We start from the raw sequence: 18,182 nt of genomic DNA, 5'->3' as shown, positions 1-18,182 counted from the left end.
CCATCTTTTTATTAGGGATCCATTAGAGGTTTAAATACTAGGACTAGGACTTCAGCTAGGAGTTTCAAGTACTAGAAAACATAATTACTACTTTTCCCACCCGCACTGTTTTGTAATATTGCAATACATGAATGTACATGTTCCTTCTTCTATACAGTCACAATTTGCAAACTAGCCTGGTCTCTACCCACTCCACCCTGGTATTGTTTTTACTCATTCTAATTTGCCTGGTCCTCTTGGTTGTCTCTTTCACCTCAGATCTCTGTTTTCTGCACCTAGCCCATGTTTCTATGTCCCTGCCACAAATACCTTGACATGGAAATGGAACAGATGACATATTAGGTCCTTTCTACTTTTAACTTTTGGTGATTATTCATAAGGTTTTTCTAGCTAAAGCAAGTATTCCTGGTTTATTTTTTCTTAGCAACGAAACTTTTTTTTTTCATTTCTACTGACACACACCAAAGATATTGCACTTGAAAGACTTGTTACGTCTGACCTCGTGAAGTACAGGGTGCAAGACACAGCATGTGTGAAACAGCTGAGACACCCTCTTCCCAACAAAATTATTGTTGCAGGTGATTAAGTAGGAGGAGATCTAAGATCAGCATTTTCAAATCTATCTACATAATCTAAATATTATCACTATTCCAACTAGCAATACCAGATTGCCTCATCATCTCCTCCACTTAACTTACGCAGACAATATGCAGACAACTTAATGACATGCAGACAAACCAGCATCCAAAGCCAACCTTTAAGTTTGTATTTCAGTGATAGGACACCCCAAATTATTTTTCATTACTTGTTAGGTATGGAACCAATATATAAAGTGTCTTTATGCGGAAATCGGAGACAGCCCACAGAAGAGTAACAAGTGGTTTAGAAAACATGACACATGGCTACATTCAAAACTGCCAGGACTTTAGGAAATAAAGAAGTTATCAAATTTATAATAGTAGTTTGTTTTGGCCAATCTTCTTCCATTACATCGAAAAAATAAGTTATTAAATAAAACATCATGTTACAATAGTGACTATTCAACTTCTGCTGATCGTCACTGTTGTTTATGAAATACTGCTGAGAACCTTGGAGGAACCTAAAAGAGATCCAAAAAAGGTTGGCTCTAGGAAAGTGCTTCTACCCTGATGGCATTCTAATATGGAACTCTACTGGGTTTCATTTTGTCCTCTTATTTCCAACGTATCTATGAAACTATTAGAAGAGAGAGAGAGAGGCAGCCTGGCTTGTGGTGACAGTCAGCTGTTTTCTATCATTTCTAGGGATGTAAATGGTTAACCTTAATGGGTAAGGCTTATAGGTTCTGGTTAACCAACAGGGGCTGAAGCAGCTCTCCACCCATCCCAGGCAGGGGGCTATATCAGCCCCACAGGGCCTGGCCCCCCTGCTGCCTGTGGTGGGCCCGGTCTGGCCCCTCTGCTGCAGGTTATACGCTAGCTCCTAGGGAGCCAGCTGCAGAGCCCTCAGTGAAGCCCTCAGTGAAGTCTCTTTTGAGCTTGAAGAGTTCAAGTCCTGCTCTTGCTGGCCCCACTCCCAGGGAGGCATTGCTGTGGGCTCAGCTTTACACTGCAGAGCCCGCAATGTGTGAAACGGTGTAACCACTAGGATTTTTAGGGGCTACTTGGTTACATTTTTAAACCAATTTTTACAACCCTAATTGTGACACAGACAATACGGTCAAGCATGCATGAGATTGGGACATACTCCAGGTTCACTCTAGGAAAAATGGAGGTGATGTTTTATGATCGGAGAGTAGGTTTCTGAAAGCTGTTACGCTTAAGGATTGTACTTCAGGGTGGGTGGCCTCTGTAAATGAAGAAGGTCCAGCACCCCTGTGCCAAAGCAAGTGCATCTTGTTGGACAGTTAAGAAGGTAAGGAAGCAACTGGGGCTACAAGGAAAAATCACTGGCTGTCTCCTCCTTCCAGAGAGAAAGACCTGGAATGAGGAGATTCAGTAGGATTGCCAGATGGTTTCAACAAAAATAGCAGACAAATTTGACATTACATCACAATCTACATTACATCTTATTTAGAAAACACCGGACATTTATATTTTCTCAATTTGTTTCCCGAACAGAAAGCTCAAATACAGGACTGTCCGGTTCAAAACTGAACACCTGGCAACCCTAAGATTAAGGAGTTTTCTGACATAAGCTCTCTGAGGACCTTCATAGGGAAGTGGAAGGAATTACACGGAAGCTAGTGGAAGGGCTGACCTACCGTCTTTCATGAGCCAAACCAGTGCCAGAAGACAGAAAAGGGCTGAGAGCTAGGGATCCAGTGGCTGAGGCAAAGCTAGTGCTAGGGGTCTGAAAAGGGCATGGCCAGAGCAGGCAAGAGAGCTGACTGAGAACAGCAGAGGGAGAGGACTACAGGCTCTTGGAGCTATAGTGATAAAGCAGAGGGCCAGAGAGCACTGAGGTTGGGAGTGAGGCATTGTGAGGGATTACAGAGTCATACCAGATAGCTAGGGCATCAAGAGGGATGCTGAAGCTTTACTTGCTGCGACCTCTCAAACAGTATTTTCCCCTCTTCTATGGACTATGGTTCTTGGACTTCATTTACTATGGTTAATGTACACAGAGCTTTCCCACAAGCACTCTTTGTACTCAGAACATTCAGACTATTTCTGGGGACACTAAAGGAGGGAAAATGAGGTAGGTTCTGGTGTCATGCTGCAATCTGCTGTAAAAGGGCACACCAGGCAGGGTTGCTGTATGTGTATCCTTAATACTGCCTAGGAACCTGGATCGTTTCGCTTTAGGACTATATGTCATTGATGATCATTATATCTGGAAGGGCAGCCCTAGCACCTCAAAGGGACAGTGCACTGGCTCTGCGTTGCGCTGCCTCTTTGAAGTGTCACTCCTAATACGCTCCCCCCTTGAAGTGCTACTCCAGCGCTTCAAAGGGGCAGTGCAGCATTAACACGTTAAAAAAATTAATGCATTACTCCTGCCCTGTGTTAATCACAGGCGTTAACACAGATCAATTGACAGCCCTAATTATTTTATATATATATATATATATATATATAACGCCCCCTCTCCACCTGGTTACTTTCTTTAAAGCCAATCTCCTTACAGGTTTTGATGGATAGGTCTGGGTTCTTCTGGATCCCGCCACCCACTCAACTTTATTTTTTCTGATGGATTTATTTGGTGGTGCCTCCACCCCGCTCACTCCTTCCTGGCAGGGTCACCAGGGCAGCTTGGGAGGAAAATTCTAACCCAGGATAATCCTAACATATTTGCCAGATAGTTGGAGACTCCCAGAAAATAACACAAACACATACACTATAATAAACACAATTATATTAAACAGGAGACAAATATAACAGAACAGGGTAAAACACTATTTTTAGGATCACCGGTGCCCAGCAACTGTAAGATCAGTGTCCCGTTTGTACATGTACTTTCTTGGGGCCCTTGATGACTGTTGACCACAAAATACTTCTCTGCAATGGTTTAGCAGTGGGGCTGACTAGGTCCAGTACATCCCAAAGGACTCACAAATGGGAGAAGGCAGTAAATCCCTCCACAGGTTTAATATGCTTCAGGTTCAAGGTGCAGGCCACACAACTGCACCAAAATTCAAACTATAACCTCCTAGCCCAGCATTCAGACCCACACAGCAGGCTGCAGCCCTGAACTCGCCGCTAGAGCAGAGCTGACCATGCAGTGACTTCTCTCACCCAGGGAGCTGGAGGGCCCACAAACTGGGAATCAACAGTGGAGACATAAAACCCAGCTGAGGGATCCGGCCCTCAGGTCCCTAGAGGCTAGTTCTAAGGGGGAACCCTGCATGCAGGCCTGGGGCTTACTAGCTCCCACACAGCCAGCCCTCCCCTTCCCCTGGCTGGCTCCAGACTCCCCTCAACAATGGCCTCTCTTTCCCCCTGGAAGGGGCATCTCACTCCCTATGGGTTGCCGGGCAGACTCTGGCCCTGGTAGGGAGGGGAAGCCAAGGCAAACTCAGAGTGCCTCTCCCTGAGCTGCCAGCAGACAAGGTCCCGGGAATCTAAGTAATCTCCTTGGGGGTTTTATATATACACACACACACACACACACACACAAATGAGAGTTCGGTGGTCAGCTATATGAGAGTGGACACTGCTTTTAGCCCGGGGTTGGTCTCATCGACCTCGTGAGGCTCTTCCTACTCTATGATTCTATGACTGGGGGGCAGCAAGGCCGCAGGGGAGAGCTATCCTTCACAGTGTCCACTGGGAGCATCTGTACCACCAAGGGAGCGATCAGCAGAGTTGGGTCTCCGCCATCTTGCCTGCCAGTTCACCACCTAAGTAGCCTCCCCACCCCAAGTCTTCCCCCTCATTGGCCCTTCACCACAGCACTTGGAGAGAGGGAGAAAAAAGGCCCCTGGCAGCTGGTGGGGAGACTGGGAAGGAAAAGAACAGGTCCTTGGTGGCCGAGGGACATTTTGGGGGAAAGAACAAGCCCCTGGCAGCTGTGGGGGCCTCGATGGGGAGAGAACAGGCCCTGGAGGGTCCAATGACCCCCCTGTCCTTAGCCCCTTCTTGGCCCCAACCCTTACTCCTCCACCCAGCTTCCGGCATCTCCTTCCCATATCCCCAAAGCCCTGCTCTGAAGGGCCCGGGAAACACTGGGTAAGTCTGCTAATGTGCACTATAAAAATGAAACCATGATTTCAAACTACTTGGTTCTTTTGGGTAATGTTGATTACACACTGTTGCAAAAAAGCAAACGTGATTCTGGGATGCATCAACACAAGTCTTGTGAGCAAGATATGAGCAGTCTTCTTCTGCTCTACTTTGCACTGATTAGGCCTCACTTGGAGACTTGTGTCCAGTTCTGGGCATCACATTTCAAGAAAGATGTGGAGAAACTGGAGAAGGTCCAGAGAAGATTTAAAAAATGATTAAAGGTCTAGTAAACGTTCCCTATGAGGGAAGACTGAAAGAATTGGGCTTATTTACTTTTGGAAAAGAGAAGACTGAGAGGGGACATTATAGCAGTTTTCAAGTACAGGCAGTCCCCGGGTTACGTATAAGATAGGGACTGTAGGTTTGTTTTTAAGTTGAATCTGTATGTAAGTCGGAACTGGCATCCAGATTCAGCCGCTGCTGAAACTGACCAGCGGCTGATTCCAGGAAGCCCGAGGCAGAGCAACTCTGCCTCAGGCTTCCTGTAGTCAGCGCTGGTCAGTTTCAGCAGCAGCTGACTTGGGGATGCCTGGGGCAGAGCAGCTGGGGTGCTGCTGGGTTGCTCCAGTAGTGCCGCTCCTCGGCGCTACTGGACGAATCCACCAGCACCCCAGCTGCTCTGCCCCAGGCGTCCTGATTCAGCCGCTGCTGAAACTGACCAGCAGCGGCTGAATCAGGACGCCTGGGGCAGAGCAGCTGGGGTGCTGCCGGGTAGGTCCAGTAGCGCCCAGAGCGGCGCTGCGGGACCAACCGGCAGCGCCCCAGCTGCTCTACCACAGGCGTCCGGAGAAAACCCTGTACTGCTGGGGGGGGGGCGTACTATCTGTGCCTCCCCCCCCAGCAGACCAGGGAGACGCGGGCGGGGGACCGAGACGCACCGCGGTCCCCGCCGCCTGGGTCCTCCGCGGCTTTGCTCCGCTTTTCTCCCCGTCTCCCTGGTCTGTTGGTCTCCAGCAGACCAGGGAGACGGGGAGCAAAGCCGCGGAACACGCCAGCCGCGGGATAGTGGCGGCGTGTCTGGGCTGTCCGCTGCCCGCGTGCTCCGCGGCTTTGCTCCCGGTGTCCCTGGTCTGCTGGAGATGGTCCCCAGCAGACCAGGGGCACCCAGAGCAGCTTTTCTCGCCCCGGAGGTCGAGGTGGCAGGACCACTGCGCTCTGGGCGGTCCCGCTGCCTGCGAGCTTCGGGGCGTGAAAGCCCCGTTCGTAAGTGCGGATCCGACATAAGTCGGATCCGTGTAACTCGGGGACTGCCTGTATCCAAAAGGTGTTACAAGGAGGAGGGAGAAAAGGAAAAGAGGACAGCAGCAAAATACACACCCTGGACTTCAGAAAAGCACATTTTGACTCTCTCCTTTGATTCCCTCAGAGAACTGATGGGCAGGATCCCAGGGGATAAGATGAAGTGGAAAGGAGTCCAGGAATGCTGGCTGTATTTTAAAGAAGCCTTATGGAAGGCACAGGCACACACCATCCCAATGTGCAGTAAGAAAAGAAAATATGGTAGAGCAGTGGTCCCCAACCATTTGAGGTTGCCGGGCGCCAGGGGGCCTGGCCGTTCGCTCGCCTGGCACCAAGGGGCATAGCCGTTCGCCCACCGGGCACCAGGGGGCGGGGCGGGGCCCCCCCATAGCTGCCTGCCCAGGAGCGGGCCCCCCTATAGCCGCACGCCCGGGGCCGGGGCCCCTTCCAAGGGCCGCACGCCCGGGGCCAGTGCCCACCCCCAAGCACCGCGGGGCCGGAGCCGGCGCTCCCAAGCGCTGCGCGCCCGGTGCACCCTGCAAGCGCCGTGCGCCCGGGGCCAGCGCTCCCTCCCCCGCCCAAGCGCCGCACGCCCAGGGCCGGCGCTCCACCCATGCACCGCGCACCCAGAGCGCGGGCGGCCTATCCGCGGCGCTCCCGGGGCCGGCGCTCACCGTGCGCCATGCGCCCGGGGCCGGCTCCAGCACCGCACATGCGCCACGTGCCCAGAGCCAGGCCAGCCCTGAGCACTTGGCGGGTGCACGCAAATGCCCCTGCGGGCGCCATGGCACCCACGGGCACCGTGTTGGGGACCACTGTGGTAGAGGACCAGATTGGTTTACCAGAGAAATCCTTGGTGAGCTTAAATACAAAAAGGAAGCTTATAAGAAGTGGAAACTTGGACAGATAACTAGGGAGGAGTACAAAAATACTGCTCAAGCATACATTCAGGAAGGCCAAAGCGAAATTGGAATTGCAGCTAGCAAGGGAGGTGAAGGGTAACAGACAAGGTTTCTAAAGGCATGTTAGCAATAAGAGGGTGATCAGAGAGGGTGTGGGGCCCCTACTGGATGAGAGAGGTAACCTAGTGACAGATGACTGGAAAAAGCTGAACTACTCAATGCTTATTCTGCCTCTGTCTTCACAGACAAGGTCAGCTCCAAGACAAGTTCAGCTTCACCTCAGTCCCCAGAAAAATCATGGAGGGGATCCTCAAGGAATCCATTTTGAAGCACTTGGAAGAGGGGAAGGTGATCAGGAACAGTCAACTTGGATTCACCAAGAGCAAGTCGTGCCTGACCAATCTGATTAACTTCTATGATAAGGTAACTGGCTCTGTGGACATGGGGAAATCGGTGGATGTGATCAAAGCTTTTGATACCATCTCTCACGATATTCTTGCCAGCAAGTTAAGGAAGTATGGATTGGAAAAATGGACTTTAAGGTGGATAGAGAGCTGGCTAGATTGTTGGGTCCAATAGGTAGTGATCAATGGCTCTATGTCTGTGCCCCTAAGATCGGTTGTAGAGATGGTTTTGTTCAACATCTTCATTAATGACCTGGATGAGAGGATGGACTGCACCCTCAGCAAATTTGTGGATGACATTAAAGCTAGGGTGAATGATAGATACATTGGAGGGTAGGGATAGGGTCCAGAGTGACCTAGACAAATTGGAGTTTTGGCCCATAAGAAATCTGATGAGGTTCAACAAGAACAAGCGTAGAGTCCTGAACTTGGGACGGAAAAGTCCCAAGCACTGCTACAGGTAAGGAACCGACTAGCTAAGCAACAGTTCAGCACAAAAGGACCTGGGGATTACAGTGGATAGCGGGATGAGAGTCAACAATGTGCCCTGGTAGCCAAGAAGGGTATTGGCATATTAGGGTACATTAGGAGGAGCACTGCCAGCAGATCTAGAGAAATCATTATTCCCCTTTCTTTGGCACTGGTGAGGTCACATCTGGATTATTGTGTCCAATTCTGCCTCATCCCCCATTACAGAAAAGTGTGGATGTATTGGAGAGGGTCCAGCGGAGGGTAACGAAAATCATTAGGGAGCTGGAGCACATGACCTATGAGGAGCGGCTGAGGGAAGCAGGTTTATTTAGTCTGCAGAAGAGAAAAGTGAGGGGGGATTTGACAGCAGCCTTCAACTGCCTGAAGGAAGATTCCAAAGAGGATGGAGTGAGGGATGGCAGAACAAAGAGCAATGGTCTCAAGTTACAATGGGGGAGTCTAGATTGAATATTAGGAAAAACTATTTCACTAGGCGGGTGGAATGGGTTACCTAGGGAGGTGGTGGAATCTCCATCCCTAGAGGCTTTTAAGCCCTGGCTTGACAAAGCTCTGGCTGGGATGATTTAGTTGGGGTTCATAGAATAATAGAGCTGAAAGAGACCTCAGGAGGTCAAGTCCAGGCCCCGGCCCAAGGCAGGACCAATCCTAACTAAATCAACCCAGCCAGGGCTTTGTCAAGCTGAGACTTAAAAACTTCTAGGGATGGAGACTCCACTACTTCCCTAGGTAACCCATTCCAGTGCTTCACCACCCTCCTAGTGAAATAGTTTTTCCTAATATTCAACCTAGACCTCTCCCACTGTAACTTGAGACCACTGCTCCTTGTTCTGCCATCCGTCACAGCCCTTCTCCATTCCCAACCCCCCTAGGCAATTTATTCCAGTGTTTAACCACACTTACAGTTAGTTTAACCTGTTCTACGGGCTCCATTACTAATTATTTTTTCAAGTATACTAAGCATTGATTAATTAGCTCTGATTATGGTTTGTTTTAAAAGCTGGGGAGGTGGTCTTTAAAAAAAACTTAGAATTTCGAAAGGAAAACCATACTTTAGGATAAGAAATAGAAAATCTTCTTTCAATTGCAGCAATGAACTCAACTGAAATCATGTTTTCCAGAGGCAATTTTTACATCCAAAAATTATAGTGTGGTAGGAATCAATAGGGGCCCTTCAATGAAAAAATGCTTTATCTAAAAAAATTCCAGAGTTACTATGTAGTAATTCCTCCTGATTATTGCCCATTATATAGTTTAAAAGAATTGGCTAATAAGCCTTTTGTTACTGAGAGTTTAAAAGCCTAATGGGTTTGAAAGACTTATCTCAGTTATTTAAATATATTTGAAAAGCTGCCCAATTTGTGAACTGCGTTTTTTCATAACTCTTTGTAATCCTTTAAAACAAAATTATTGTCCAGTTAGCTGACCCACATTTTGAACCCTGAACTTTCTAATTTGTCTGAACCTTCCAAAAATGATACAACAAGGCCTTATGCTAAAAATTGTACTTCACATGAATAGCCCCATTGAAACCAGCAAGACTACTCATAAGAGTTTGCAATACTGGGCCCACAATTTTTGTCCAAGTCATTTTCTGAAAACAGCATTCACAAATGCACTTTTAGAAGAGAGCATTATAAAAGTATATAAAATAATGAATGGCAGAGAGAACGTAGATTAGGATGCAACACAAGAACAAGGACAATTTCATTTAAATTAAAAGATGGCTGATTCAAACCAATAAATAGAAATATGTTTGACACAGCACATAATTTGACTATGGAACTCAATACCACAGAAAGTAACTTAGGCCAAGAATTTAGCAAGATTAAAGGGTTGGACATTTACATGGATATCCATAATATCCCTAGTTACCCAAACTGACAGGAAAGTTAAACCTCATGCTTAAGGCTTAAACCAATCTCTAAATACTAGAGATGAGAAAAATCCCACAGCTGCCTAATGTATTATCTTGCACCTTCCTCTAAAGCAACCAGAGCTAGCCACTGTTGGAGATAGGAACCTAGAGATAATGTAAGTCAGATATAACAGGACAATTCCTAAATTTTATTTTACTCTTCTGTTAAAATTATGAATTGTGAGTTTGAATTATATGCTTGAAAAAAACCAAAAAATGCAGTGGACCTTTCTTAAATATTTGTGACTAGGTACATCAACCCAGCCCCAGAAAATAAGGAGTTAAGAAACTGTTTTGGTCTGGGGTGGTCCTGCCCCATTGCCCCTGTAAAGCATGCCAGGCTTAGAGGACAAGTTGAAACAAAAGGCACTCTACTCAGATGGGGACAACCTTGGGAAGAGAATGGGCTGTTGAGCTTCTCCAGCCTTGGAGAGAGGACTTGTATCCTAAAGAACCCCTGCGTTCCCAGAAGGAGTGTGCAAAGCAGAAAAAGTACTGCAGCTTTGCAATGGAGCCTAGTAAACTTTGAAGTGCACATGGATACGCCTAGGACACCGATAATCCCTGTGAAGCAATAATACTCAGATTTCAGTGGTTCAGGAGCAATATTAGCAATTATTATCCAAAAGACCCACAGGTAGTATGAATTCATTGTGTCATTTTTATATAAATGTCACAGGAAAATGACTGACCAAGTATTCTATAGTTTAGTACTAATAACACAGATAAGGCAGACTGATTGGTAAATAAGTTAATATTGGTTAATAACACAATGTTTTAATATCACGTGCCACAAAGAACTGCAAGAGACACATTAAAGAGCTACTTATGGCTTGCAGCCCTTGGTCTGAGTATCACAGCTGTGAAGTAAGAGAGGCCCATATCCTGAAGGGAGCTGCTTACAGGTTTTTCTTTACTTGTCTTTTGTTTAACCCTGTTTGCTGATTACATGCTGTCTGGTGGCATGACCAAGGCAGAAACAGAGAAAGAGGTCCTGACAATCAATAGGCCCTGCTCAAAAGTTGTCCTGCTGTCTTCTTGGGGGTTTGGGTGGAGTAATTGCACTCATGTGTGTGCACTCCCCCTACAGCCTAAAAGAGCATGCCCTATCCAATTTGTGACAGCTACAAAAATAAGTAATTTTCTAAGTAGGGTCCAATTTTTCAGAGTAAAACTACACATAGAGCTGTATGTGCACATTTAAGTACAAAAATTAGCACATGCAAATACAACGTCTCCACCTCAGTACAAGTACCCTTTCAGAGACCAGCTTGAGGCTGCTACAAAAGTCTGACATTTGAATCTAATTTACATTTGCAAAAAAATGTAAGGGGGGGCTAAGAGGGCCACCAGGAGAAGGAAGAGAGAATGTCGGTAGGTTTGCCCATGACGGATTAGTGCCTTAAGAACTCATCTACTTCCTTCCAGACTGGAGCCTGACACACTGTCATTTCTTCAAGCTTTCAGTCCATTAGAAGCAAAGATATTTAACCTGCTCTCAACATTTCTCAAGAAGCATTCTAAAGGCACAAGAAGTTACCTTTTCTGAATAACTCTTGAAGACTTTCCGCACTTTGATTCAATACAGCCCATATTTCCTCTTCCTTCAGTGGCCCTCCCCGAACTTCCAGGGCTTCAGCCAGTGACACATGCATATTACCTGTGAAAGAAGACATAACTGGTTTAAGAAGGCATGTGCATACATACATACAGAAGCATTTTTTCCTTGTGTGTAGCATTCAAGTGGAAATGTGTATTTTTAAAGTCTAAATCACAATCTCTCTACCATACTACTATTATTAAAGCATAGTTGGAGAATAAGCAGGGCAACCTCCCCATAGAATTTTAAATTAGGTGAAACTTTTAATTGACACACATGTGATTATAATGAAGCAGAGAAAGACAAAGAAAGGTTGTGGAAAAAAAACAGCTGTTGATTCATCCAACAATTAACTGCAACATTCTAGCATTTAAGTATCTGAACATCTACTATGGTCAGAAGCTTGCTTTGTTGAAATAATGGACCAGAATGATTAACATCTTCAGCTGATTTACATTAGCAAAATATTAACATTTTTTGATTGCAATAAGTAACACCAGCAATGTATCAGCAAACAATCCCCTCTACTTCCAACATCACAATTCTACTTCCGACATCACGATTGTCAGACTTTTTCCTGCCATAATCAAAACACAGAGTAGTTATGTTGTTTAGAGAAAGATCAGTTCTTAATTTGACTGCTGTATTGAGTGTCTGCTTAGTAAGCATGGGAAAGCTGATGTGTAGGTTGTATCCTTAAAAATAACACAGCTTTGTTGCTTCATCGCTATAGTTCAAGACTTTGAAGAGAATTTGACAATGCTTTCATAGTCACAAGAGTATGCCCTGTTACCTACCAGCCCTGTGCTCTTGGGGAGCCAGGGAGTGACATTCATGGAAAACCATCCCCTCCGCTTCCACATGGCCTCTGCTAAAATCAGACAAAGCCAGAAAAAGGCCAACACCTAAACTAATTAAGGAAACACCCCAGCAGAAGGTAGGAGAAGGGGAAGGGCTGGGAAAGGAAGGGGCTTGTGTGGAGGGAAAGAGGGAGGGAGAAAACTAGGGAAAGGGTTGGGAGAGGAAGGGGCTTGTGCGGAGGGGGAGGGGAGAGGGGGAAGAAAGGGGAAGGCACCAATGGGACAGGATACAGGAGAGACATGCCAGGGGGCCAAGTACAGACAATGAGGAAAAGGGCAGGAGGGGAGGTGTCAGTGGGAGGGGGACAGGGTGATGCTGGGAGGGGAGGGGAGGGGCATTGGGGGCTGGAGGAGGAGGTGCTGGGAGAAGGCTTGAAAGAAGGGGTGGGCATTAGGAAGGCCGGCATATGTGAGAGCACAGGGGCATGAGGGGAACGGGGGCAGAGGGTGGTGAGGGGGTGGGCATCAGGGAAAAAGAGGGCAAAGGGGGCAGGGGCAGTGAGGGAAGGGGGAGGCACCAGGAGGGTGCAGGAGTAAGGGAAGGTGCAGGTGCCAGGGTATTCTGGGGGTGAAGCAGAAGGACAGACACCTGCAGGGGAGGGACCAGCATCAGATGAGAGAGGCAGGGCAGGAGCGTAGAGAAAGGTGTTAGAAGAGGGAATGAAGAGGGGCAGCTCACGTGATCAGAGTGGGGCTACTGGAGGAGTGGGCACAAGGGGGAGAGAAGGGCTGGTGGAGGGGGACAGGTTGCAGGAGGGCTGAGGGCAGTGAGAAGGGCAGGAGTCAGGACAGAAGAGGAGGGTGAGGAGTTGGGGGGGGCAGCAGGCACCAGGGGAGCTGATGGAACAAGGGGAGGAGACATGGCATCAGAGAGAAAAGGTAGAGGTTTAAAAATATTTATTAATAACTTGGGTGCCACAGTGGCACATCCAAACAAGCCACATAAACTCAGTACTGGTGCACAACACAAAATTCATTCCGCTCATGGGAGGAAACTCTTAGGCTATGGTCTACACTGGAGGTTTCTTGCGCAAGAACACATACACACTACCATATGCGAGCTGTGCTTTTGCACAAGAGCATCCATGGCAGTGTGGATGCTCTTTTGCCCAAGAAAGCTCCAATGGCCATTTTAGCCAGAGGGGTTTCTTGCACAAGAAATCCCTGCCAAGCATCCAAACTGCCCTCTTGCGCAAGAGAGCTTACACCTGTTAGAAAAGAGCGTAGCTCTTGCGCAAGACACCCTCTCTTACCACGCCATACTGTAAATTTCCTTGCGCAAGAGCAGGCGGGCAGTGTGGCTGCTCTGTGAGTTCTTGTGCAAGAACAGCTGTACTTGAGCAAGAAGCTGCGAGTGTAGACATAGCCTTAGAGGGAACACTTCCCCCAGCCTCTCTGCCCCCGAGTTAATGTCACACACATTGGGTTAATGCGACTATAGGATAGTTGCATGAGGGGGGTTTGGTGGGAGCCAAACTAATCCCTGTTGGTAGGAGGAGGGTGGGAAAAGCCCTTCGAGAGGGGTGACATGACAAATTTTACTTCTGGTCATGTGTCCATCTTGCCCTGAGCCTGTTACCTCCAGAGGCATGGCTAATGGGGGGGGGGGGGGAGGTCAGGGGCATGGCTAAGAGGGGCCAGGGGATGTGGCTAATGGGGCACCACCAAAAATCATACAAACCTGCCACCCATGCTGGCTACCATCACCATCTTGGAACCCCGATCAGTGCAAGCTCCATGGAGTGGTGAGGTCTCTCTCTCTCTCTGTCTTCCTTCCACCCCCCCAAGCATAGCCTCCTGACCCTGCCCTATGTAAACTGTTATATGGTTAGCTAGCCCTAACATTTGTAATCAGTTTCAATTTAGATTTAATATTGTAACTGTTATGTGTGTTTGGCTTCCTATCACTACCCAGAAATAAATAACTTTCATTGTTAAGCTGGTTGCTTCTCTCTCTTTCGCTCACTCTTCCTCAAGGAGTGTTGTGTTGGCTTCCCCATTCGCTCTGCAACAACGCTTCTTATACCCAAGCTAAAGATCCCTGTACTGCCCAAAATCCTGTGGGGTTTGCTCATGTGTGATTTATCAAAGTATGAAAGTGGGGATGGGGGTGTTGAACCTGGGGGCTTATGAGGATGGCAGCTTAACGTTCTGTTTAATCCAGCCCACTGAGTCCAAAGGGTCATAAGGGTGCAGCGTGGCATTGCTGTTAAACCCTGCCTGCTGAATCCAGAGACATATGAGGGGTCAGCTTGTGAGTGCTGAGTACCCAGTCCTCTCAGGTGTGCTCTGGTAGTGGGTGTGAGTGTCTGTGTGTGTTGCTAAGGTGGAAAAAACCCCATCCTGAGAAACCTAGTTCCTGCAGGAGACCTCCAATGGGAGGGGGAATTGGCAGCAGGGAGAATTCAGCTCAACATGAGAACACAAGTAAGCACAAACAGCACACTGATAGAATGGTTAACCTCCCCCCAGCCCCATAAGAGTAACCCTAATAAATGAGCATATCCCAGAGTATTGGGGAAATGTGGTAACACCTCATAATGTTGTCCACAGTTGTTTAATCAACCAGCATACTATGATTCTGACAATAATTGAATGTATCACACATGTATTTTTTTTATTGGTCTAAGCTCCATTCATTCCCATGAGATGAAAAAGCATCTGAGACATTTACTTGCTCAATTTCTGCAGCTGAGCATGAATGCCAGATGTTTTTGTCTTAAGCAACTTTGTCATTTTAGTGAAAAATATAATAATTCTGCTACAGATACATATGGCACATCGGTCTCTGTTTCTTTCCTCTGTTGCAGCAACATCTTGGGGCACACACATAGCGCACTAGCAGATGTACCCAGTGTTGCTCGGATCTGTAACTGATGGATTTAAAAAAAATGAAAAATATACATGCGTTATTTCAACCATTGTCTTCTTCAAAAATGAAGGAAAATGAAGGCTGGAGTGAGCGTTTGGGGGTGAGGAAGGGCAGGGAGTAAGTGGCTTAGAGCAGAGGGTTGGGAAGTGTGGGGGGCGCAGGGCAGGGGAAGGGGGTGCAGAACTCAGAGCAGGGGACTGGGAGGTAAGGAGAGCTTACTGAGGCACTGCTCCGGTGGTGACTCCCCCAGAGGCCAGGCTCCCACACCCTCCAGCACTCCCCCTGCAGCCTGCAGGCTGTCTGGGGGGAAACTAGGCTCCAGAAGCTGCTGCTCCCTCCTGTGTGCACCCCCATGGCCTGCAGGCTCCCCCCGCAGCTGCCCTCCTTGCCCAGTTCGCAGGCTGTTGCGGGGGCAAGTCTTTGGGGGCTTTCCCCCTCCTCCAGCACCACTCCCCCCTACATCCTCCAGCCTCTTTATGGGGGGCATGCTCCAGGGTTGGGGAAGGGGGATTCCTTACTGGTGTGCTTGCTGACAAGACAGCAAAGCCCCAGCCCTGCTGGCCACTCTCTTGATGAATAGCTGCTCCCTAGTTGCCACGGTCAGTATCGTGTCCCTCTCCTCCCTGTGATGCGTTATGCAAAATGCATCATGTAACGTGTCAAACATTTTAAAGTTACAATGTGCTGAATCTGCTTTTGTACCTGTATCATTTTTGTACATGAAGTCAGAAATACTAATTTGAGGGATTCTTTCGGATCATGATGACTCAGTACTCAAACCAACAACCTGTCAATCGTCTCGTTTGTCCTGTAAGTCTTGTTTGCCCTTGCTTGGGATGACTGAGTTGGGGTTGGCCCTGCTTTGAGCAGGCACTGGAGCCAACCTCCTGAGGTCTCTTCCAGCTCTAGGGTTCTATCATTCTAAACCCAAACTGTGATTGGTCCTAGAAGAAAGACGTGTGGCCAGGCCACCTCATGCTAAAACCCATTTTGGATCTTGTATTTTTCCACTTGAGTTGAGAAACGTTTCAACTGAGCACAAGGAATTCCTGCCTTAAACAAAAGGGATATAAGGGGGAAACTAAATAATAGAGGCAGTCACCAGATGCCACAAGGACTCCCACTTACCACCTAAGAAGCCTGCTGGAAATATCTAATACTGAATAGGGGGAAGGACATTAGGAAAATCTTCCTATCACAGTGGGTAAATAGTGGAATAAATTGCCTGTGGAGGTTGTGGGGTCGCCATTATTGGATATTTATGCACAGGTTAGAACACTAAACATCTATCAGCAATCTCTGAGGTGTAGCCATGTTAATCTATAACTTTAAAAACTTATAAAAACTAGGGCCCTCTGCGCTCTATGCTCGCCAACCCACCTGTCTTTGGGGTTCGGCGTTTGGCTAGGGGGAGGGGGCAGGAGTGAACTAGGGGAAGGTGTCTGGCTGGGGAAGGGTGAAAGAGCAAGGGAGGGTGCAGAAGCAGACTGGAGCTGGACACGATGCCTGGCCAGGGGGGAAGGTGCAGGAGTGGGCTGAGGAGCGGGGTCTCGGTGGAAGGAGTAAGGCGGTTGGGGGGGGGGGTCAGGCTCGAATGGCAGAGGGGACATGAGGTGGTCTGGGAGGGAGATCAGGCTAGGATGACGGAGGGGACCCAGCATGGTGTGGCCTGGAGGGATGGGGGAGGGCTTGGATGGCGGAGGGGACCCACCCCCAGCCCCAGCAGCTCCTCCCCGGCGGTGCAGTCCCCCAGGGTGTGAAGCGGGAGTTGGAGCAGCCCATGCTTGAAAGGGATGGCTCCGAGGCTGGCGACAGCAAGCAGCTGAGGATGGAGGCAGAGACAAGTGGCAGCATGAGGATGCAGATGACACGATGACGTCACTCTGTCATCCCACAGGAAAACTTTTATATGAGAGAGAGAGAGAGAGAGAGAGCACAAGTAGTCCCGTGGCACCTTAAGACTAACAAAAATATACGTAGAGTATGGTGAGCAAACTGAAAGCTGACTTCACGCTCAGAGAGCCAGCACGTAACCTGTCACCGAGGAGCCGGTCGAGCTCACCACAAACAGGGATTTCTCTGGTGGGCCAGCCACAGCAGCTCCTGCCTGCAGCAGGCCCCATGGGGCTGGAGAAGCTCTCTGCCCACTGTGAAGGATGAGGCTTACTGGTTAACCGGTTAGCCATTTGCATTCCTATTTCCAGTTCTAGTATTCTATGATTCTAAGGATCAGGCCCAAGCTAGGAAGCTGTTTAGCTTGTGAGAGAGGTTTACAACAAGGCTACGTCTAGACTGGCCACAAATTCCGGAAAAGGGATGCAAATCAGGTAAGTCAGCATAGGGAAATCCGCGGGGGATTTAAATATCCCCCGCGGATTTAAATAAACATGTCAGCCGCTTTTTTTCCGGCTTGGGGAAAAGCCGGAAAAAAAAGCATCTAGACTGGCGAAATCCTCCGGAATAAAGCCCTTTTCCGGAGGATCTCTTATTCCTACCTTCAGAATAAGAGATCCTCCGGAAAAGGGCTTTATTCCGGAGGATCGCGCCAGTCTAGACGCTTTTTTTCCGGCTTTTCCCCAAGCCGGAAAAAAAGCGGCGGACATGTTTATTTAAATCCCCCGCGGATTTCCCTATGCTGACTTACCTGATTTGCATCCCTTTTCCGGAATTTGTGGCCAGTCTAGATGTAGCCCAACTGTTTAGGGTAAGAATTTGCCTGTAACAAGCTTCTTAGTGGATTAGGACTACCTGGCATTTTTTGTTTATTTTAACTTAGTAACTTGCTGTCATCTGTTTTCACTTGCAATCATTTAAATCCTACTTGTTGTACTAAATGAAAACAGTTTTGTTTATCAGTAAGCTCAGTGTAAATAATTGTTACCTAGAGGGAAGCAACCGCTATGTATCTCTCTATTTCATTAGTGAAAGGGCAGACCTTATGAGCTTTGTTTTTTACTCACAGTAGGATGGATTTGTTTGGGGTTTGGGTCCCTTTTCGTGGTTTGTTCCCTGAATGCTAAGCCCTCCTGGAGCTGAACTGGTTCAGTGTCTGTACTGCTCTGCAGGGGGACAGTTACCCCAGCTCTGTGCCTTCACTGGGGGAAGACCAAAGCTTCTGGCTCAGTAGGACAGGATGGTGGGAAGCCCCAGAGGGCAGGAAGATGGGCATTAGTGGCTGATTACTGGGGGCAA

General features: G+C 48.0%; 1 protein-coding gene across 15 annotated transcripts in view; it reads right to left on the bottom strand.

Annotated features, from left to right (window-relative positions):
• Nucleotides 1–18,182, bottom strand: part of PTPN13 (protein tyrosine phosphatase non-receptor type 13) — a 238,698-nt gene that overhangs the window by 189,656 nt on the left and 30,860 nt on the right. For all 15 annotated transcript variants that reach the window (XM_075929542.1, XM_075929544.1, XM_075929547.1 and 12 more), the window contains exon 2: nucleotides 11,199–11,318. In XM_075929542.1, coding sequence (XP_075785657.1) covers nucleotides 11,199–11,313 — 115 coding nt within the window. In that variant the 5' untranslated portion in view covers nucleotides 11,314–11,318. The remainder of the gene's footprint in view (nucleotides 1–11,198; nucleotides 11,319–18,182) is intronic.

This window comes from Pelodiscus sinensis, chromosome 5 (genome assembly GCF_049634645.1).
Source record: "Pelodiscus sinensis isolate JC-2024 chromosome 5, ASM4963464v1, whole genome shotgun sequence".
Classification (NCBI taxonomy): domain Eukaryota; kingdom Metazoa; phylum Chordata; order Testudines; family Trionychidae; genus Pelodiscus; species Pelodiscus sinensis.
Note: the sequence above shows the minus strand (reverse complement) of the source record. Positions and strands in the feature narration are given on the sequence as shown.